This window comes from Formica exsecta, unplaced genomic scaffold (genome assembly GCF_003651465.1).
Source record: "Formica exsecta isolate Colony F162 unplaced genomic scaffold, ASM365146v1 scaffold28, whole genome shotgun sequence".
Taxonomy (NCBI): Eukaryota; Metazoa; Arthropoda; class Insecta; order Hymenoptera; family Formicidae; genus Formica; species Formica exsecta.
Window position 1 is genome coordinate 364199 of NW_021850063.1, and position 24546 is coordinate 388744.

At 39.8% G+C, this 24546-nt stretch overlaps 1 protein-coding gene across 1 annotated transcript in view; it reads right to left on the reverse strand.

Annotated features, from left to right (window-relative positions):
* Positions 1 to 10639, reverse strand: part of LOC115237158 (nephrin-like) — a 40911-nt gene extending 30272 nt beyond the window's left edge. The window contains exons 1-4 of the mRNA XM_029810045.1: positions 7541 to 10639; positions 6762 to 7127; positions 3766 to 3898; positions 3295 to 3424 (exon numbers count right to left, since the gene is read on the reverse strand). Of these exons, the coding sequence (XP_029665905.1) occupies positions 3295 to 3424; positions 3766 to 3898; positions 6762 to 6948 (450 nt within the window). The 5' untranslated portion in view covers positions 6949 to 7127; positions 7541 to 10639. The remainder of the gene's footprint in view (positions 1 to 3294; positions 3425 to 3765; positions 3899 to 6761; positions 7128 to 7540) is intronic.
* Between the last annotated feature and the right edge of the window lie 13907 nt (positions 10640 to 24546).

The following is a 24546-nucleotide window of genomic DNA, read 5'->3' on the forward strand; positions in this document are numbered from 1 at the left end:
ATCCACAAATTGTCAGAGAGATGGGAAAAATGTATAGCTAGCAATGGGCAATACTTTGAATAAAATATTTTTTATCATTTTCATACAATAAACGTGTATTTTCTATACAAAAATTCCGGTTTCATATTTATATACCTGGTAATTCAAGGAGCACTACTCTCTAGGCATACATTATGGCTCCTACTTCCCAGACCTTACCGGGATGATTGAATCTACCGGCATCGCTCTGGGAGATCATTGGAGGCCCTCTTCGTATGCCAGGGACAAATACACCCAACCCACCCAATACCCCAAAAACCCACCCAGCCCTTAGGTTGCCATTGATAGACCAAGTCTACCTCACGGAACGGCCTCCGGTTTGTTAATTAGGGTGAACTCCCCGGCCGATGTAGGATCGCGTACACTCCTACTAACGGTGTCGACACACTGGGTTTGTTTCGGAGTTTTCCTTCTCCTAGGCTGGCTCTTAGATCCCTTCCACTTCCTGCTCGCGCAGGAAGCTTCAGGGAAGCCCTTTCACCACGACAAGGTGGCCAGACGTCGAAACGGAACATACTGCCTCCACGCATATACTTTTTAATGCGTAGTAAGGTTCCACATAGGTTTACAACTTTCCACGCGAAGCGAGGTTCAACGCAAACCTATGTGTCTAGTTTGTTGATAGTGGAGCCCCCCCGTAGGGGGGGGGGCGGAACCCACTGTGTCCACGCATACTTTTTCTCATCCACACAACAATTGTAGGGTGGCCCTAGCTTCGCGATGGGGACTGTGTCCGATCGGGTTTGTGTCCGATCAAGCCTGTGTCCGATCGGGCCTGTGTCCGATCGACTTGTGTCCAATTGCAACCATATGTGTCCGATCGGAATTGTGTTCGATTGGGTCTGTGTCCGATCGAGCCTGTGTCCGATCGGGACTGTGTCCGATCGAGCCTGTGTCCGATCGGGACTGTGTCCGATCGAGCCTGTGTCCGATCGGGACTGTGTCCGATCGAGCCTGTGTCCGATCGGGACTGTGTCCGATCGAGCCTGTGTCCGATCGGGACTGTGTCCGATCGAGCCTGTGTCCGATCGGGACTGTGTCCGATCGAGCCTGTGTCCGATCGGGACTGTGTCCGATCGAGCCTGTGTCCGATCGGGACTGTGTCCGATCGAGCCTGTGTCCGATCGGGACTGTGTCCGATCGAGCCTGTGTCCGATCGGGACTGTGTCCGATCGAGCCTGTGTCCGATCGGGACTGTGTCCGATCGAGCCTGTGTCCGATCGGGACTGTGTCCGATCGAGCCTGTGTCCGATCGGGACTGTGTCCGATCGAGCCTGTGTCCGATCGGGACTGTGTCCGATCGAGCCTGTGTCCGATCGGGACTGTGTCCGATCGAGCCTGTGTCCGATCGGGACTGTGTCCGATCGAGCCTGTGTCCGATCGGGACTGTGTCCGATCGAGCCTGTGTCCGATCGGGACTGTGTCCGATCGAGCCTGTGTCCGATCGGGACTGTGTCCGATCGAGCCTGTGTCCGATCGGGACTGTGTCCGATCGAGCCTGTGTCCGATCGGGACTGTGTCCGATCGAGCCTGTGTCCGATCGGGACTGTGTCCGATCGAGCCTGTGTCCGATCGGGACTGTGTCCGATCGAGCCTGTGTCCGATCGGGACTGTGTCCGATCGAGCCTGTGTCCGATCGGGACTGTGTCCGATCGAGCCTGTGTCCGATCGGGACTGTGTCCGATCGAGCCTGTGTCCGATCGGGACTGTGTCCGATCGAGCCTGTGTCCGATTGGGTCTGTGTCCGATTGGGAAATATTGTCGTGTCCGATCGGTAATGTGCGCAATCGAAACTCACTCTATCCTGGTATCAATTAATAAATGCGGAACGCATTCGATGGGTAATGTTCGAGCAAGATATTTATTCTCTTTAAGTTTTCTGTTGACGCATTCAACAATCCATCGAACTTTGGTACATCGCCTCGATATATTCGCTTGCTTGCTAAAGAATTGTTTTTTCCTTTTGAAGAATTGTACGTTATCTCAACTCGAAAAACTTTATTTTCGAGAGCATTCTTTATTCGATCAAATCCTCGGTCCAAAACAAAAACATTGTTAGACTTGAATGTCTGATCGAACCATTCTATACTCATAATCGATCTTAAAATGTCGAAGTCACTCATATTAGCAGCCCATAGATTATTAGGACCAAAAATGTCAGTAATATCAGGTGATTGCATAAGTTCGTGCCCGATTTAAATATAAACTTCAATAGATTATATTTTAGAGATAACACTTTTATTAATCAATTATATAGTCTCCATTCTTTTCTACAATGGTTTTCCAACGATCTATAAGCTTGTCGATTCCATTTTTGAAGAAAGAACTTGTTTTTTCTTGAAAAAAGTTTGTAAGGTGGTTTTCGACAGCTTCCTCGGAATTGAGATTCTTGCCATTTAAACTATTCTGCAAAGACCGGAACAGATAAAAATCTGAAGGCGCAATATCTGGAGAATATGGCAGGTGCTGTAGAATTTCCCCTTGCAACTCCTGCAGTTTTCGCAGCGTCTGTTGAGCGACGTGTGGCCTAGCATTGTCGTGGTGGAAGATGACGCCTTTTCGATTGGCCAAAATCGGACGTTTTTCTCGAATAGCTGCAGCGAGTCTAGTTAGTTGCTCACAGTACTTGTCCGCTGTGATTGTTTCGCCGCGTCGGAGCAGCTCAAAGTAAATAATTCCCTTGCGATCCCACCAAACACACAGCAACACCTTCATCGGATGCAAGCCAGCCTTTGCTACGGGTTCTGCTCCTTCAGCTGCTGTTTTCCATGTCCTCTTTCGCTATACGTTTTTGTAGAGAATCCACTTTTCATCGCCTGTTACCATTCGATCTAAAAAAGGTTCTTTTTTGTTACGCTCGAGAAGAGAAAGAGCCACAGCCATACGGTTTAGCTTATTCCTTTCAGTCAGGAGATACGGCACCCATGTATCAAGCTTGGAAACGTATCCAAGCTTTTTTAAATGACGAAAAGCGGTTGAATTATCGATGTTCAGCCTCTCAGCAATATCCTCAGTTGTAATCCTTGGGTTTCTTTCCACTAAGACATGCACAATGTCATCATCAATGCCAGAAAGCCGTCCAGAGCGGGGTTGATCCTCCATGTTAAAATCACCATTTCGAAATCTGCCAAACCACTTTTTAACTGTTCGGAGAGCAGGAGCGCGGTCCAAATAAACGGTTTGAATATTTTTTTGTGCAATCCCAACACTCACGCCTTTCCGAAATTCATATAACATTACATGCCGCAAATGCACCTTTTCGTTCTCCATTTTTAATGATTGAGCCGCGGGTTTCGTCACGGTGACGAAGTAGGCCCTGGGACCTACGGCAGTGCTGTCTGACCAGTTCAGGGCCTTGTTAAAAGACCGGCCCCGCACGTCAAAACTGGAAAGAGTCGTATAATTCGCGCATTTCTCTCATGCCATTTTTATCAGGTGATTGCATAAGTTCGTGCCCGATTTAAATAGATGGCATTAAGTTACTGCATGGCGGAATTCTATTGTTTTTTACGTATACCATCGTGCTTGAATATTTTAAGAAATATTCTTCGCTAATAATTAAGATGTGACTGATTAGAGGTATGCGATAATATATCTATTTTTACTCTGTACACACAGGATATTACCGATTACATTAATTCCTAGAAACAGACAGGTTTTTTTTCGCTTGGTTTCTCACAACTTTTTTTTTTAATAGATCACGATACATTGTAAGATTATGTTTACCTGTAAATGGGTTTCACCGCATAATCACGGAACCAAAGTACCATGTAGACGCGATCTTCTCGCGTGGACGGCTCAATGTCGCAAGGCAATGTGGCAGTACGACCAAGTACGGCGCTAACTTTAGACGTGGACACTGTGAGAGAATAAAAGAAGGATGATTAATACTGCGATGGTTGTCGGCGAATGACTCTTTGTGCTTTATCGATTTATGTCTAAACTCAACTGATAGAGAATTGATTAGATCGAGATAGCCGAGTCTATCTATCAAAAAGATTGCATATTTTATAAGTACGTGTTTATTTATTCATTAGACATATGCTCTTTTCACTCAGGTTCTTGCAAAGTTGACTGAACTCTACGTGGCATTCAACACGACAAAATCAATCATATTTTTACGAAAGAATTTTCTTTGCAATGTAATAAATAATTACAATTAATCAGAAATATTTTTTTTTTGCGTCATAATTTTTTTTTTTTTAGTTGCATGTTGAGTTAAATAGCTAAAATGGGAATTTAAAGAGTTATTAAGTCTTGTCGGTCTTTCTGATTTTTAACATTTTCTTTGAAATTTGCTGTAAACAACAATACGACTTTTAGTACTTTCATGGCTAGATCTCATTAACGTCAACATGCTTTGAATAATTTTACTTACAATACCTCCTGTGTTTTCTTAGAACGAAAAAGCTAACATTACAGGTCGCTTAATAATTGAGTTAATAATTTTAACAAATGCGCAAAGCTACTACATAATATAATGTAGTTTTAAACTTTAATGTAATTTTAAAGACTATTTACATTTAATAACTTGTGACATTTTGTGAATTTTCAATTATATGGTTAATAAGTTAAATGAGCTGTAACGCTAGATTTCATGTTATGAAAGGATTTAGAAAGTTATTAAATTAGTAAGAAATATTATAAGTAAAATTATGCAAAGACAAATACGCACAAATTTCTCAAGTGGACGAGAGAGAAAGAGAGAGATTTAGCGATGAAAAATATTGAAATTAAATTTATTCTTTGGACTATGTCGCGCGCGATTCTAATTACGTTGGAGCAACATCATCGAGGATTTTCTAAACAAATATAATATCATTTCACATATTTATTTCGCAAAATGAAGTCGCATATGAAGAATGCGCAGATATTTTAAAAGTCGTTTCTCTCTCTCCAATTTTACATTCCGTTTTTTGAACGCGAGAAAGCGTCCTGTCTCGCGATATAAAAAGAAAGCCGCTTTGCTTTCTTTGCTTCGAATAAAGCGACGGGAAAGCAGCTTGAAAAATATCACTAATGAAGTTCGTTTTCGCGCATAATGGAGAATTTCCGCCCGGTGCAGCACGAAATATAATTACGCTGTGCAACATTTCTTTGAGCAGGTTTCACGCTCTAAGTGATTTCCGGTCCGATCGCGCAACAAGCTGCGTCTGATTTCCCGTTTTCCGATACGCCGCAATTTTCATCAATCGAACGACGTCTGTAACACGAATACGAACTCTTCCGGCAGGATATCGTTTTCACGTTTGTTTGTGACGCTTCGATGAAAAATGTACATGCTACGAACCATTTATCTTTTTTTAGCATCTTTCTCTCTCGTATCAGCGCGATTATTATCTGTTCCATCTATTTAAACGCGTGTCATTTTTTTTTTTATACTGAAGGTATTTCAAGGATATAAATGAGAATTGACAACGCGCGAGTGTAAATGGAAATAAGTTCGAATAAAACTTTAGGACAAGGGATATTCGAATAATTATGAAGAAAAAAAAAAAATTCTGAAAAAAATATAACTAAAAAATTTTTATACGTATCGCTGTAAGAGGCAGATTATAAATTCATAAGATGTGAAAGCTTCGTACTTTGATCAAGTCTACACATGCCACTAACGGGAACTTATTTATTATTCTATAACGTTTTTAAGAGTGCGATCAACCTTGGCTGTTACACATTTCGACCCAGTTTCATTAAAAAAAAAAAAAAAAAAAAAAACTTTATAAATATCTATTCTAACAGTTTTCAATCTCATGACTTTGTCAGTTTTCCACTTTTCAATATGCATTTATGAAATACATATACACATTGGGTTCCATTTTGCGTATAAAAAAGTTATATAGAGCTTCTATGCTGGATATACTGAATGTGCACAGCAGTCGAAGCTACCAGCAAAATTAAGACTGATATAACTTTATTAAGTAAATTCTCTTTCTTCGTTAATACTGTATGACTATAATCTAAAAGAAAGTAAGAATCGCTAACAAGCTTGGCTATAATTACTCTCTTGTTCGGTATTTTTGCAGAAATATGAGAATAATATCTTTTTTTATTTTATTCAATTTTCTCTTTTTTTATAATTAATATTAAATGCATTCTTATAAAAATATATCTGCATTTATATTTATTTTTTATATTTAATTTTTGTATGACATACTTTTTATTACATATATATATCTTTGTTTACATTCTTTCATAAAAATATGATACATCCAAGAGTGTAGTATCCCAAAATCACCGAATGAATTTTTAACCACATACTTCTCGATTAACTCGTCGATACTTCCTCAACGAAACTATCGAAACATCGATAGTTTTCGAGTAATTAGCAATTGGAGAACTTCTCGCAAACTAAACTTTAGATATCTTCAATTTCAGAAATAAAATTCTATTAAGGTAGAAGCCCGTTAAGAATTAACTAATAAGCATTATTTTGTTACTAACAATAAGTAAATAAATATGTTCATTGTTGGACTTTATAAGCGGACTTTACTTTAACAGAATTTTAACTCGAGCCTCTCGAGTTACAGAAATGCGTGACGCTGGCAATCGCGATCTCCGATCGCGTCAAGAATGATGGCTCACTCGAAACTCCTGTGAGTCGGAAAAAAAAAATTGGACACGAAATTTATAATCGGAAGAATAAACAACGTGATTCTGGGACACTGTATATTCAGACGAATCAGTTAATCCCCCGATCGTTCGTGTCAGAGAAATTCGCGTACCTAGGTCATCGTCCTTATCCCAGTTGCCGCTGGCATTCACGTAGACGACCACGGCGAATATGTAGCCGCTAATCACGAGTCTCACCGCAATCTCGGCCAATGTCCCGAGTGCCATCCCACGTAAGGGATGCGACACCTTCGCCGGACACCTCGCTGGCGCACCGCTCAAATCCGTCGTCCTCCGCATGATAGCACCCCGCGGGCACGCTGTCCCCTTATTGTCATTCCACGACCGAGAAGAGCCCGTCCCGTCACCGGCTACTCGTCCCGATCTTGCGTGCGGGACGAACACGCGGGGCACGCTCACCTACTCGAGCGCGAATCCTTCAAGTCCGAGCGCCCGTTGTCGGAGCACATCGAAAATACCTAGACGACAAATCTTCACTTCTTTCACCGCGTTCTTAATCCGTTGCACCGTATCACTGTCAAGTCAGTGCGAAAGGTTTGCCACGATTCTCTCTTTCTCCACTTTACATATTATTTCTTAATTTTATTAATTTTTTTTATTAATTTATATACATGTTACACGTATATAATATGTTATATATATAGAATTTTATGCATCGATAAAAATAAAGCATTAAAGAATATCATTAAACAATAAAATCTTTTTGTTATCATTTTTTGCTAATAATTAAGATTTGAGTTTGCGAATTATATTTAAAAAGTGATTAAAATAATTTAAAAAATAAAAATGTGTATTTTTTAATTAAAATTGATAAAAGAGAAGGAATAATAACATCTTTTTTTTTTTTATAAGAATTTATATGGACACAAACCTTCGGCACTAACTTGATATATCAAAGTTGTCTCGTCTATCGCTGTTGCTATATATTTATCCTGTCCCGATCGATGCGTTGCTAAAATATCGCCGTTTTCGATTATGTCACGGTATCAAGTTCAACAGCGGCTCATGTTTTCACGTGATTGACTTCGATTATCCTCTCTTAGCATTATTGTCCTCAGTCACGTTGTTACATACAATTGTGTTCTCTTTTTCTCGTTGCATGCTTGCTTATCGTTTTACGTTATTCCTTTATCATTATTTTTCACCAATTCGTCCTTCGTAAACTATAGCTTTTATGTCGCGCCTCAATTCTTCGTCTTTTCCGCAATTTTTCTCGCTGCCTTCGCCGTGATTTGTTATCGTTTGGTTATCGTTGTCGATTTCATCCCGGTATTCGTCCAGAAAGATGCATGGAGATCGGGATTACTCACTGTTGCGTTTCAAATTGACGTGCGCGGCGGCTCAAATAAAGATGGACATTACAAAAACATCCGAGCTGCATCGAAATTCCGTCGATATTTCTCCTGCGATGATATGTGATTGATTATTACAAATTTCATTGACGTGTTATTATTATCGTTATCGTTCCATCGTGAATAGAGATACACACTCGTCGAGAATATCCTTTTTCATGATTGTGATACACAATTTTATAGAGATACCGTTGGTTATATAAACGTGTGTGTGTGCGCGTATATATATGTACAGTAAAAGATCTTCTTAAGCAAACGAGTTCCTTTCAGTAGTGCAGCTTGGCTGGGGCCGGCCGGCTCGCCTGATCAAGCGCCGACCCTCTTCCACTGGCTGCACACGATTCTAATTTCGATCCACTCTACTTATATCCCGTCTCCCCCCGAAATCATTCGCGTTATTGTCGCATACGCCTCCGTTTCCACGGGTCTGAAAAGTTCGCCCTCTCCCCGAGAAATAAGTCTCGAGATGCAACGAGAGGAATTAATAGAATCACTTCGAGTCAAGGAAGGATCGATGGTCATTTATCACAATCGCCCGATTAATCGCTGCACTTGAGAGCGTTCCTTTTTTGCATGTTGAAACGTTCTTTACAGGTTGATCCACTGGTATATCCTTTTTTCTATTATCGCTATCTTTATTAAATTCACTTTAATGATCTTGCGTTCACTCATACACCTTGGTAAGGAAGAGCTGTATTTCAACGCAACTATTTCAAACGCCGCTCGCTCGTTTAAATCGCTATATTTACGCCCAAGTTACTCGGTTACAGTTACATTTAGTCGCTTCTATAAGCAGCCGAAACTTCTTAACACTTGCAAAACAATCCACCGTTTCGAACGCGATGGGAAGACTAATTCTCTTTCTCTCTCTCTCTCTCTCTCTCTCTCTGTTCCGTCGATTAATCAAAAGGGAGTCTTATTGTCATTCCGTCCGAGATCAGACAGCCACTTCCTCCACTTTCAGTCGAACGAGGCGAGGGGGCGAAGGCAGGCAAAAGGACGGCCTGGCAGGGGATGCTTCGTGGTCTGATCGTCTCGCGAGCGTTCGAGAGGAGTGATTTCACCGCGACGGTATTCTCCAACGATTTTCCACCCCTAAAGGCCTCCCATCCCCTCTCTTTCTCTTTCACCCTCCCTCTCTCTCTCTCTCTCTCTCTCTTTCTCTCACTCCCTCTTACCTCGAAGGTAGACGGCCTGCTCCCACCGTCAACCCCGCGGCGATGTCCTCCGGCTAGGATCCTCTTGAGGTGACGGGGATGGCGGGGAGCGAGACACGCTCTCCCCGAATAGTACGAGGATCTCGAGTCGTTCGGCAGCCTCTTCCCTAATGTTTTTTAATTACCCGCGCTCATTAATCACCGGGTCTTTTGATGTTCGTTGAATTTCTTTCCTCGCCTTTCCTGTAATTCGTGCGAGGAAGCGCACCCCGAAGCACACTAAAGCACTCGTCGAAGCTCGCACCTGAAATGGCGCAACGCGTTTTGACGAGAGAGAGAGAGAGAGGCCACCCGCCTTTCTCTGCGGGGATTATCGTCCCTCCGGGGCTATTACCCCTTTGGGGTAGGTAGGTAGGTAGGTAGATAGGTAGGTAGGTTTAGGGCCGCCGTTAGGCGATTCGACAATGGCGATGACAGATCGCTAGAGAGACGTGCACTTCGATACTCGCACGATACCTTACGTTATTATCGTGCTGGCCCTCAATTTCCGCGGTGATCAATCATCCCTCGTATCATTTCGAGAACTTTGGCGGAAAAGACACTGTCGGGGATATAAAATGTATAAGGTGCGCGTATATGTGGAAAAACTCTACAATATAAAACACACGTAGAAACGGCAAAATATTCGAAAGCGATGGACGAGTTGGTGAAAAAATTTACTCTTGTATAAATCTGACTTTATTTTTTAACAGCGGCAAATGCGTTTCGCTTTTCAATGGCGCGAATTATTTTACTTTTTGACAGAGAGCAAAAATTTCCGCGCGCGATAAATATGAGTAGTATTCATCCTCTCGTTGATTCTCTTTCTCTCTCTCGCGCGTGCGCTCGCTCCCTTTTAAAAAAACTTTTAAAAGATATTTAGAATTGATTGGTTCAGTTTTTCAGCCTTTTAAACAGTGTTAATCGTTTTGCTTAACAAGCGTAATTGATTGCTCGACGATTTTTATTTGCAGGAGATATGGACATTCACGTACAGCCAATCATTCGCATATGTTTCCCAAAATTTCCAATCTCCTCTCTCCTTCTCTGAATTGCTCTCCAATTTGTATATTAGTTAGGTAAAGCACCGATTTCTATTACACGCGCACACCCGTTGCCAGCCACCGATTATCGGACGCTGAATTTTAATATTTCTCGTCGATTTTATCGTTTCTCACAATCCTTTTTCAAGGAAATCTCACACTCTTTTTTTTTTTTTCACAGCGAGAAAATCTGGCCTGTCCGATCTCGAGCCGGCAAGTCGACGGCTGAATCTTCCACGATTCTCGTCTTTTCGACGAGACCGAGAGCCTCTCGTTTTTCGAGCCCTCGCGCTTCTTTACGACTTTCCGCACTGTACGAAGACGACGACGACGACGACGATGAAGACAACGATGAAATTCTCGATGTTTTCGCGACGCGTGCTGTCGCGTGCGACGCGCTGCAAATTCTCTTTTTCTCTCTCTCTCTCTCTCTCTCTCTCTGTTCCGTCGATTAATCAAAAGGGAGTCTTATTGTCATTCCGTCCGAGATCAGACAGCCACTTCCTCCACTTTCAGTCGAACGAGGCGAGGGGGCGAAGGCAGGCAAAAGGACGGCCTGGCAGGGGATGCTTCGTGGTCTGATCGTCTCGCGAGCGTTCGAGAGGAGTGATTTCACCGCGACGGTATTCTCCAACGATTTTCCACCCCTAAAGGCCTCCCATCCCCTCTCTTTCTCTTTCACCCTCCCTCTCTCTCTCTCTCTCTCTCTCTTTCTCTCACTCCCTCTTACCTCGAAGGTAGACGGCCTGCTCCCACCGTCAACCCCGCGGCGATGTCCTCCGGCTAGGATCCTCTTGAGGTGACGGGGATGGCGGGGAGCGAGACACGCTCTCCCCGAATAGTACGAGGATCTCGAGTCGTTCGGCAGCCTCTTCCCTAATGTTTCTTAATTACCCGCCCTCATTAATCACCGGGTCTTTTGATGTTCGTTGAATTTCTTTCCTCGCCTTTCCTGTAATTCGTGCGAGGAAGCGCACCCCGAAGCACACTAAAGCACTCGTCGAAGCTCGCACCTGAAATGGCGCAACGCGTTTTGACGAGAGAGAGAGAGAGAGGCCACCCGCCTTTCTCTGCGGGGATTATCGTCCCTCCGGGGCTATTACCCCTTTGGGGTAGGTAGGTAGGTAGGTAGATAGGTAGGTAGGTTTAGGGCCGCCGTTAGGCGATTCGACAATGGCGATGACAGATCGCTAGAGAGACGTGCACTTCGATACTCGCACGATACCTTACGTTATTATCGTGCTGGCCCTCAATTTCCGCGGTGATCAATCATCCCTCGTATCATTTCGAGAACTTTGGCGGAAAAGACACTGTCGGGGATATAAAATGTATAAGGTGCGCGTATATGTGGAAAAACTCTACAATATAAAACACACGTAGAAACGGCAAAATATTCGAAAGCGATGGACGAGTTGGTGAAAAAATTTACTCTTGTATAAATCTGACTTTATTTTTTAACAGCGGCAAATGCGTTTCGCTTTTCAATGGCGCGAATTATTTTACTTTTTGACAGAGAGCAAAAATTTCCGCGCGCGATAAATATGAGTAGTATTCATCCTCTCGTTGATTCTCTTTCTCTCTCTCGCGCGTGCGCTCGCTCCCTTTTAAAAAAACTTTTAAAAGATATTTAGAATTGATTGGTTCAGTTTTTCAGCCTTTTAAACAGTGTTAATCGTTTTGCTTAACAAGCGTAATTGATTGCTCGACGATTTTTATTTGCAGGAGATATGGACATTCACGTACAGCCAATCATTCGCATATGTTTCCCAAAATTTCCAATCTCCTCTCTCCTTCTCTGAATTGCTCTCCAATTTGTATATTAGTTAGGTAAAGCACCGATTTCTATTACACGCGCACACTCGTTGCCAGCCACCGATTATCGGACGCTGAATTTTAATATTTCTCGTCGATTTTATCGTTTCTCACAATCCTTTTTCAAGGAAATCTCACACTCTTTTTTTTTTTTTCACAGCGAGAAAATCTGGCCTGTCCGATCTCGAGCCGGCAAGTCGACGGCTGAATCTTCCACGATTCTCGTCTTTTCGACGAGACCGAGAGCCTCTCGTTTTTCGAGCCCTCGCGCTTCTTTACGACTTTCCGCACTGTACGAAGACGACGACGACGACGACGATGAAGACAACGATGAAATTCTCGATGTTTTCGCGACGCGTGCTGTCGCGTGCGACGCGCTGCACGCTTCCTCGTCGCGCGGACACGCCGCTATAATCGCCGTCGCGGGTGAGAGGACGATGACGACGACGACGACGACGCGGGGCCGCCGATCGATTCGCGCGAGTCAGTCCGATCCGGCCGCCTCGCGTTTCGACGCGTTTCGATGCCCGCGCGATGTACAGCCCCGTTGTACGGAGGGGGTGGTAAAAGCGGCGGTGGTGGAGAACGTGCTGCCGCGCAGGGCTGTTTCTGTAGAGGGTGCACGACGATGGTCCGCAAGATGTCCCGAAATGCGACGAGGAATACGAGAATGTATCCTTTGTATAAGATTTCAGGCGAATTTTTTAGTCTTTGCAGAGATACACATGGAGAAGAATTATTATTCGATGCGATCTTGCAAATTTCAATAGTGCGGTATCAGATTAAATTCTGAACTAAAGAATTAAATTGAATTATATAAATGATAAATTTGAACTTTTGTTGAGTTATTTATTTCTCTGAATCAAATGGCAGATTATGTAATCAAAACTGTCAAAACTGTGATCTAATCGTCGCATTAAAGCATTAAAATGGCACGAAGAAGAATACAATCTGTCATGATATTATCTGTCTTACATTGCGATTCGTAATTAGCCGTCTGTGACACAAGCTTAATTGAATTATATTATCAGAAATTTTTTTCAATTAAAGTTTATGGATTGCATGCATATATTTCTTTCGCGATATTATTGCTATATATAATTTGTATATTTGATTACAAAATATTATTATGCACAAAAAAATATATTTTTAACAAATTATGATAAAATATGTGATAAAATATGTGAAGTTTATAAATTTTATTAAAGCCGCATTTTTTTACGTTAATTTAAGTTACTCGCTTTTAGAAGATGTTTTTATTATCTTAATCTTTGTTTCTTTGCACAAATATGTAAACAAAAATGATTACGGAAGATGTATGAAATGAAGGGGTGGCAAAAGCTTACCCTGAGATTTTAATTCGCAGACTTTCCTGGCGGTTGTCTGTATCTATTGCGAGTGCGACTGCGCGAACGGTGCATTCACGCCGTCGCCAGGATCGGAGAAAAGTATTCATGAGAAAACAAATTGGAGGCACCGGGAGGGACCTACCCGGTATACGGGGTGTTTCATAAAGTTTACGTCAAACTTGAGAAGCATATGCTCGGCAAATTTGTAGATCAACCTTTCCTTTCGCGAAAATCTAAGTGAGAACGAAGTTGCAAAGTTTACTTACACTAGCCTTGAAATTCAAATATGAATTGTATAAAAAACTAATAAATAGTATGTATATATATATATAATAGTTTATTATATATTTTTTATTAACTTCTAGTTAAGATATTATTTTAAGATCACTTTAATTAAGTGTTTATAAAATACGCGAAAGTCTGAAAGCTGCGAAAAAATCTTGGTCAAGTTTTCGTTAAAATCAAAGATTAATTAAGAAACATCTTGAAATTAATTAGCAATTTATTAATAAATAAATTTCTAAAATTTGAATTTGAAACAAAAATTAAGAAGTCTTATATATGAGATTTATCAATTAGATTAGATTTTAAAATCACGGTGTGTTCAATCTGTGAATTAACAAACGTATTACAAATCCAAGTCTTATCAAGAGAAATGAGTATTTATTTATATCGGGCATGCATTTCTATATATTATGCACTCCGTCAATTTGATAATACCCACCCTGTATTTAGCGATTCGCGTATAATGACCGGGTCATTTTGGTCTTACGAGATACTATACAGGAACGAAGTGTTAGGGGAAGCCGAAGATAACATAGTGGAAGGTGTCTCCAGCTGGAAAAAAAAATAACCATCGTGCTGATCCAATGTTCTGGAAGCCAAGGTTCTTCCCTTCTGCTATTTAATCCAGCCTTTTATAGTAGTAATAGTCTTGCCTTTACTGAGCGAAGTCACGATGCGTTAGGGGTGGGCGATAGACGCAGGGGCGTATATAACGCGACATCTCTGCTGGCACGTTATTATCTCACGAACGAAGGAACGAACGAACGAACGAAAGAACGAACGAATGAACGAGAAAATATCTGTTCTATTCTGTTCGTGAGGCAACGCGTATCGAATCACACGCAACGTGACATCCGCTTGCTCTACGATCTTCATACAAGTGGGAGAATTTTTCGATCTCCTGTCAAACTGCAATTCGTGAAATATCGTTTGCGAGATAGAATTGCGGAGCGCTAAATTGAAAGATCTAACTAGCACAAAACCGGCAATAATATATGTCAAGTAGATAGTTGCCCACGATATTATTCATATAGTATCGTACATTTTGTTTAATTTTGAATAAGTTCCCCTATATTGTGAGCTATTCGAGAATCTCGTTCTAGATTATCGCAGATGCATTAGTGCAGAGATTATTAACACTCTATGTTTAATGAATCCTCCTCATGTTAATTTGCTTAACAGTAATGAAGAAAACAGCTATTTTATTTTTAATGTTTAATATACGTCGCATATTTTTCGAGAGTTGGCCTAGTTCGATGCGCTCGCGATTGCCCGATTGATTTTAACACGATTTCCTCCGCTTTTATGTTGGAAAATATCCGTATAAGCCTTTAAAAATAAATAAAAATGAATGACATACTTACATGTCTAAATACAATTTCTGTACTAACGAAAATTCAATTATTTTGTAACGCGACACAATAATATTAATATGCGATTAATACGGTTTATTTTACACAATCTAACTTTAGTTTAATCGAACTAGGACATTATAAACGCGCGCTATGCGCGCGCCATTTGTCGTACTACATTTGATTTTCTTATATGTATATTTTATGCACATTAATATAGTATATCGTTTTATATTTTATAATAGCTAATATATTTTATAATAGTCAATATATTTTAAATTTATATTGATATAAAATAGTAATAATATATTCATATTTTTAGTTTTTAACCTATATGTGATAAAATTACATATATAACCCGGTTAAAGAAAAGTTTTGCGTTTGGAGTCTGTCAGACCCCAAGTAGGTTTTAAAATCTCTCTCTCGAAGATTTTTGCTTCTTATTTTTCGTGAATATTTTCTTTCTGACAGCGATCTATTATTGAGAATAAAATATAACATAAAGTATTCTAATTTATTTCTAAATATTAAAAATTATAATGTTTTTAAAACTTATCTAAAAGAATCTTGGATATATTAAAAAAAACAAAAGCAAAAAAAACCTCCATTAACACAGCAAAAGAAAAGTACAATTATAAACAAATTTATTCATATAAATTATTTCTTGACTATTATAACACATTGAATTGCCAAACTGTACGAACTGTCAAAATATACGATCTCCGCGATGACAACTACTCATGAAAAAAGGCAACAATGTCAATAACATGCCATTTTTAGAGAGGGACTCAAATATAAAAAAAAAACCATTAGACTAAAATAAAAATTACAGACAACAATTATACACACACAGAAATTTTCAGCAATATAATTATATTTAAATATTAAAAAATGTTGTATATGCATTAAATAAGCTAAGCGCTTAAAAAATTCATGTTATCAAATATTGAACCAATATTCATTATGAATCAAATACCATTACAAATTAGTGTTATACTAAAAATCCAATATTCAACTCTTCTCTCTTCTTCTCCCGCTGATTGAATAAGGTCAGAAAATCAGATATAAGAAAATAAACAGATAATATTCTGATTATCCTATAAATATCGTTAAAATTTTACTAGCATAGAGAAATAAAACAGATCATCCGAGATGTAGAAATCATTTACAACGTTTTCGAGGCGTATAAGAAAGTGTGACGCAAAGGGTTGCAACTTTCTTTGTGAAGCTATGTCGGGAGCAGACGATGGGGAAGGAGTCAGGGATGGCTCAATATTTGACTGGTAGGGTGGCCCTTCAAACTGCCGGATGACATTTATCCTCGATATCAATAATGTCCTTATTCTATATTATATTCTGCTTGGAAGCAGATTTGAATATGGGGGGAAAGTTACATCCGAGAGATAAGAAAGAGAGTAAGCTTTTTTTTATTATCGTATTACAGCATTTATAGCACTTGAGGGGATTCTGATCGTGAGATATAAACAAAGTATGTCTGGTGTGCTGTTACTTTTTGTCTCAAATTTATGCAAATGATATAATGTTATGACATAACTATATACAAGCTAAAATAAGAAAAATAATGAATTTGTGAATTATTCAAAAATTATTTAAAAATCAAATATAAATATAAATAAAAATCCCGAGAAAAATAATTTAGATATCTGGAAAAAAATGATTAAAGATAAACCTTTTAACGTAATAATGAATAATCGAAAACAAGAAAATTCTATTCAGCTATATTTGTATAATATAACGCATTAAATATTTAATAAGCGAAAGTGCGCATCATGCAAAATGAAAATAATTAATATTAATTAACTGCATCAATATTTATGTCGCATTAAACAGCCGACGTGTTGACGGCAATATTGACTTTACAATTGTCTGCGCCTGTCAACAATTTCTCGCAAATGCAGTTTTCATTGATAACTTTTCTTAATCCCTTTCCCGTTGAGATTCAGCTTTAAATTTCTATAATTAGCTACTCAATTAAAATGCAAATTTCCTCCTCCAAAAAACTCGTTCTTTTCAATCTCAGTAACGTTCAGTTTCGCGAAATGAGAACGTGCGATACCCGAGTATACCGTAACTGTTATACGCCCTTCTCTGACAGACGGTTCAACTGCGGGAGCATGTGGGTGAGACGAAACCACTCGTGAATTGACCTGTCTACCCAGCGCATTTCGACTTGTTACCCGGTCTATTTCGATCCATTTCACCTATACGATGTTCGGCGTACGATATGCGTAGCGATGCGTGTGTCAAGCGAAAAGCGGCGGGCGTCGCGTGCGTACGTGCGTGCGTGCGTACGTGCGTGCGCGTCAGATTCGAAATGTGTCTGCCGTCGCCTTTGGGCGTTTCCGCAGGGCGATCGTTAACGCCACCGTCACCCGCATCCAGAAATGTCGAATTCAAGACCCGATCTTTTCAAGAGATACACTCGTCATTTCGCTGTCCGATGTAAACGGGGGAAAAAGGAGCGAGAGAGAAAGAGAGAAGGTAGAAGAGAGGAAGAGAAAGAGATAGGAGACAGAGACAGAACAAATTCGTTAGCGCGAGAATAATTACGTGATGTAGATGAATTAAGCGACGATTGCGTTTGCGCAAATTAACGTTGTTAAATGACAGAGGGGCTTCTCGTACAGCGAAAAATGCAAAAACGTGCAATCGACGTGCAACCTTAAAAATGTAACTAATTTAATTGTCGCGATAATCGATGTTTTGTTGCATTCGAATATATAATAATGCCGAGAAGATTGTAATATAGAGAGACAGAGTATAGAATAAAAAACACCGAAATCAAATAGGATCGAATAAAAAGCGGGACAAAACAGACTAAAATAAAAACTATTAAAATAAGAGGAAATGAAAAGATGAAATGAAAAATAAAATTAAATAAAATAGAATGGCGAATAAAACTATATTCGTTATACATATATATATATATAAAATAAAATGTACTGAATCAAATAAGTGATTAAATTAAATTACATGTTGGAATGTGTGACGCACACACGTGAAACATGATGAAACGTAATAAAAAAAAAAAAAAATAAAAAAAAGAGCGGGGGGATAAAGGAAAAATGTCAAACAGAGGGGAATCGCGTCAATCGCGGTGTTGAAGACCGCGACAAATTGAACAATGCCGCTGGAACGGATGTCGACATGACTCTCGTGAACGTCGAACGAGAACGCGCGGCCCTTGGCACGCTTCTTTTCGCAAAATTACGTTGCGGATCGATCGGGCCTGCCTCTATCCCCTTCGCGTATAATGATGCGCATTGTACTGATCTCTTTTTCATGCGGCACACACCGCGTTGTAGCTTTCGCACACCGTGAAGCGTCCTTGTGAATGTTTGACGAAGAGAGAGAGAGAGGGAGAGAGAGAGAGAGAGAGAAAGAGAGACGGGGGGCCGTTCTCCTCCCCCATCCCCCGGTTCGCGCGGCGAAAGGGCGACACGTAATTACGAGCGGGCCGCAATTTTGCGCCGCTGCGGATATCCGCACTCGATAGATCCGGAGATCGTGCGCGCGGAACGGCAGGTCGGTCAGCGGGACCCGATCGATCGGATTCATCGCCGCTATGTATATGCGCTTCAGGCCAAGACGAGGGCTGTCTGCAACGTCGTTGCGAAAATATTCATGCCTGCTGGGTATTCATGTGTAATTGAATTCGAGGATATAAGCGCCACTATTTCTCTCTCCCTCTGCTTCTCACTTTCTCTCCTTTTCTCATTCTCTCTCCCTTTCTCTCTCTGTTTCTTCTTTCTATGCGGCAATTTATACCGCAATTTTAGGTCGTCGCTGAAAACGTGGAGAGAAAACGAGGTATATTTTATTTTAAGCGATGCTACTTTGATATCGCTTGACATCGCGTTATCACTTTGCGATGACTATTCTACGACGGCTCTTCTATAATCAGCTCTATGGCTAATTTAGAGTACTTATCATCTTATCATCGTATTAATTATCAATGCTGACGAAATGGTCCGATGTTGTATCTCTGTATCTGGAAAGTTTTCAAGAGAGGAGCGGTTTAATTAAATCCACCTGTGCGCCCCATCGTCTTTTCCAGGTACGCGTGGATATGAGATATATAGCTAAATAAATAGAACACATTCACACATAGCGAAATCAATATTCAATATCGAGATATTAATAAATGTTTAACTAAATATTGAGATAGATATTAATCTCGCTATCTAAATATTGATCGTTGCAAGATCAAAGAGCGCGGCTACAAACAGGTCTTTCCAATTTTTTTTTTTTTTCCTCAGGTATTATATACATCGTATTTTTCATCTGTGTCCGACGAAAGCGCGCTTTCTCGTTCTCTTTATTTCATTTCGCTTCAACGCGAAAAACAAAAGTTTCATTCCATCGTTCGTAAAAAAACGAGCTGTCGTAGCTTTAGTCGCGACGATCTAAATTTCGACACGTTATACCTAGCGCGTGAAATTATGCAGAAGGATTTGATGCCTGGATACTCGCTCGGTTCCGCTCGTAATCGACCTTTGCGTGCTTCGAATGCGGCCTTTATACACTCACGCCCCGTTATTTTTAGTTATTTTTTCCCCCCCTGGTCGGAAACGGCATCTCTCGTAGATATAGGTCGAGAATTTTTCACCGGCATCGTTTTCACGCGTTTAGGCGTAATTAAAAATGCCCCGAGTTCCTTCGAGGAACGTACTCGCATATTTATCGTTGTTCGCGCGTAGTTCGAGCTTCTAACGAGACGTCTGTAAAAGAAAAAAAAAGCTATTTTGATCCTCTTGCTGGTTATGCGATTGCAATGTGTAATTATCTTTAATTATTATATAGAAATTTTTTCGATGAATTTAGGATGAAAGGAAAATCGATAGCCGTAATGTTTCTGATATTTCTTTCATTGCTCTCGATGTAGAAAAGTATTTCGAAAATTATTTCCTCTTGTCAAAATAAAGGGATAGATCAGCGGTACCAGTAGAGGTTTATTAAGTTGAGTAACGCTTGTATTTATCGGATCAGTATTTTCATAACACTCTCTTATCAATATTTATTGAAAAATGCTCAGTGGTATTATTTCTCCGTTTTTCCATTAAAAACTGACATTTTATTATTTAAACCAGTCATTAATATTAAAAAAATATTCATTTAAATAGACATTTTTTCCAATAATTTTTCTGAGCGTAGATTACCTTTAATCGTTTGAAAATGTTTAAATATATAGTGTGCGTATAATTTTTTTTCTCGGCTGCTATATTCAAGCGCATATTCTGTAAAGCAAAAATATATATGCTCGTCAAATAAAAATATATCCCGCAGGGCAACGCATTGTGTCAGACGTAAAAATAGCATAAATCTTTATTATAATGAATAAAATTAGCGTATGCGTATTTATACGCACGAGACACACGAACCACGCATTTCTAGGCGAAGAATAAAATTTACGTCAAGATACCTTTATATGATTCTGCAAATTATCGCCGGTCTACATATTTTTCTCTCTTCGACCGATGAATTTATTTTCCGTTGATATTTATTTTGCGCGCTCGTAATTTGTGATGCAATTATGTTTTTAATAAAACTAGAAATTTACAAAAAGATCTTTTTACGAAAAGATTGACAAAATTAAAGATAATATAAAAAGCATTATTTTCGGAGAAGATATCAGCAAGAATCTCTTAATTTTAATAAAAAATTTAAAATTGCATTTTTCTCAGTAAAGATTACGAAAGATCAGAATTTATTGCAAATTTTTAACATTCAACTTTAAATATCTCTGTAGATATAGTTGAAATTAAAATTATATTAAAGAAAAGTCTATTAAAAATTAGATCTAAGAGATTTTTTTAAATTAAACTTATTCCGAGAAATTCAGTAGCTTTAATCGCTAATAATTCTAAGAGGATTAACGCGCCGACATATTTATTGAAGAACAATCATTTCTGAATTAAGTAAACAGTTTGCAGAGGAAACCGCATATAATCTCATCTTATCTATTTTTCTCAAATGGCAAAGATCTAAAAATATTTAAACGTTCCAAAACGCGAAAAAATATGGGATAAAGATTGAAAAAAGAATCTTTAAATTGAATAAAAAAATTTATATATAATGCAGAATAAACCAAATATAATTTTATCTCGTTTACCTTTTTCAAAAAAATCCAAGAATATTAAAGCTAATCTAAATCACGAAAATAAAAAAAAATGAAATGTTAAAAAAAAATTTAATTTTAGTTTGTCTCGCCATCAATTAAGTTTTAAAAAGTGTAACTGCTAAAAAAAAAGAAAATCGATTTGTGTCGATTTAATCGCAACATGTTACGAGCACCAACGATGAGTTCTATTTCTTTTACGTAACATCGATTAACTACAGACGGTGAGATAGAAACGACACAAAATCCATAAGCGATACCTGCAATATTCTGTTAATAATAGCATTATATTTGAAATAGTAATGTTTATACAACATACAATTGCGACTTGTGTTACTACAGTTCCAAGTGTTCGATAATGTCTCGCAAAAACGTCACGCGCCATCGTCTCGTTTCATCCGCAAGTTCTATATTTCCATGCTTCTCTCTCTCTCTCTCTCTCACACACACACACAATCTCACTCTCTTTTTCCTTTTCTCATAAACTCCACCATCACTATTTTTAAGGTAGCTCGCGAGTCAGGGGTGGAAGCGGCAAATCTAATCGCATACTAACGGCGTCGAAAAATAAACCGGCGAATAATGTACAGTAACGGATGTGTACTGGGTGTGTGTTATAGCAACCGAGGCGACAGGGGTGAACCGGAAATCAATCAATCTCAACTGTATATTGTCGCATTGGGTGTCTGTATAGACATTCGAGAACGCTATCCGGTTCCTCGCGCCGGATCAAGTCACATATCACGATATAGCTACGTAACTTCTGTTTCATACCATCGTCCTGCCTCTTCCCTCTTATTCATTCATCCTTTTGCACACTCTCTCTCTCTCTCTCTCACTCTCTCTCACTCTTAGATTTTCTCTCTTTCTCTTTCACTCTGTGTGCAATTGTAATAATCGCAGAATTAATTAATTGCATAATTAATAACTGACTCTCTCTCTCTCTCTCTCTCTCTCTCTCTCTCTCGCGATCAGTTGCTGACGCTATACAGAGTTCTACGTAATCGTGTACCTATGGACTATGGCACTTGGTGCAGCTAGAGTTGAGATTTACGAGTTGGATACGGCTTAAACAGTGTGTCGTTTAGGTACTTAATAACGTTTAGAGCGTTATCGATGCGCTGCCATTAGAGTACAGCGGAGAGACGCGACACATGACGTAAATCCTCGTGCATTTTTTTTTTTTTTTTTCATTCGCTTATGATACACAAGCGCGCGGTGCGTGATTGCGCGGTGACAGCTTGATCCGGTCCGATCACGCTCCGTTAGAAGCCGGGGCGTTTCTATTCTAAAGGGCTTCCGCCACCGCGTCGATTGGGGGAGGGGGGGGGGCGGAGAGGGCTGGTCGGCCGTTTTGCTCGAACCTTTCCTCCCTTTCTTCGCGAGCGTACGCGTCATTAGGCGCTCTTAAATAAGTCAATTTACCGCCGTGTCGCGCCGGTAAAAATCCGGCCGTAACGCTCGAAAATGATTTATGATGAAAGGGTCAAGGTTCTCTCGCGCCTTAAACACCCTTTGTGACCGGCTTTATGACTTTTCTGTCCCTCCTCCGTTGTCTTAACTATAACGCGCGCGCGCGAGTGTGGATAGGTAATTCTATTACGCCGAGCGTAAAGCGATGTTGATGCGGTCGGGCTTTTATGTGTCGCGAGCCATGGTTAATTAACCTGTTGTTTAATGGTACACGTTGGACACGCTCCGAGGATCGTTATTTCGGTTATTTTTGGGTGGACAATTTTGTGGAGCAGATAAGGATCGATCTCGAAAACAATTTAGCTGCTATTTTACGTAAATATGATAAATGTAATGGTACACGTAACTATAATACAATATAATACAATTATCGTGATAATAATTTTATCGATCAAGTGTCTTATACAAAATATTGAAATTTCACGCGCCGAATTAAAAGAAGAATATTAAATAAGTACAAAATAATAAAAATAAAAATGATTAATAAAAAATATGGAAAAATAATTTATTTTTTTTTTTAGTTTGGAAACTACGTATATTAATAGCATCGCACATATGCGCGACAAAATTGATCACTTATATCCTATCTTATATATGCGTATATCGTCTTAAATATTTATTTTCCTCACTAAATATTTAATGTACAATTCAGACGTCGCGCAGGACTCGATATATCGTACAAGAAAATATTGACACCTCGTCGCGCGAAGCTCGCTTGAAGCTTCGGACCTATCATCCCTTTTAGAGATGCTCTCGGCCTTTGAAAGAGACGCGAAAAGCGTCTGTGTCGCGCATTTTGTGTAGATGGACGAGAGCGGTTGACGAAGTGAAACATTAATCGCGTTACACCTTTCATCCCGGCCTTATGCACACATACATACACACATCCGTACATATATATATATATTTGTATTGTACACTTTAATGGTGCAGTCAACGGTTCTCTCGTCGTGAATCGTCGCGAGCGGATGCACTCGCGGAAGGACCCGATATCTTCGCGTAACGTCGAGTTCGGTGCACTTGAAAAGCAGCTTGTCCCTCCCCCGAGCAGCTCGTCGAGTAGGCCCTTTGTTCGGCATCGCCATTTATTCGAATCGAATCGCGCGAGAATATCTCGCTCCGTAAGAGAATCAGTTCGATCGAGGATCGAAATCGGCAGTTTTTGATTCTCGATGCTATCAGTAAAAAGCGTATGTATCTCGCGATCGGAAAGAGCAAAGGATATTTTTACTCTTGTGCTCTTGTGTGGCGAAATCGTAATTCAGTAGTCATGCCGATTAATCAATCCCTCATCGGTCTCTCAAGATACCTTCCTTTTAATTTACGATCATGGATTATTTTCAATTCTTTTTTTTTTTTTTTCGATTGTACACTACAATCGAGAGCGTTTCCGCGCATGCACTCGTTAGAATCCATTTTGCAGAAATCGGAGCGAAGTTAAAGCTTCTCTCGTACGGATCGATTTATTTATGCAACGCAGGAGAACCTCGCGCGTTGCAATCAATTCCTGTGTTATTCCGAAGGGTTGAAGCCGCGTCCCAAATCGGAATCGCTTCGCGCTTTAGCACTTTGGGTTTCTCTCTTGCTAGAAAAGCCGCTTAGGATCGATCGCACCGACAGTCTTGGTTAATTAATTGTTTAGATTGTATACCTACAGGATGATCGATAAAAACATGGCATCCCAGTATTGCAAATACATCTAACAAAACGAGCTTGTTATACATGCTATGGAATTCTCTTGGAAAATATAAGAGTCTCTTTCTCTTTCTTTTGTCACGTACATTATATTTCCTATTAAAAAAAAAAAAAAAATGAATGTTGATAATTAATTTAATTTAGTTTAATAATAGCACACAGTTCCAATTTGAGAAATTTT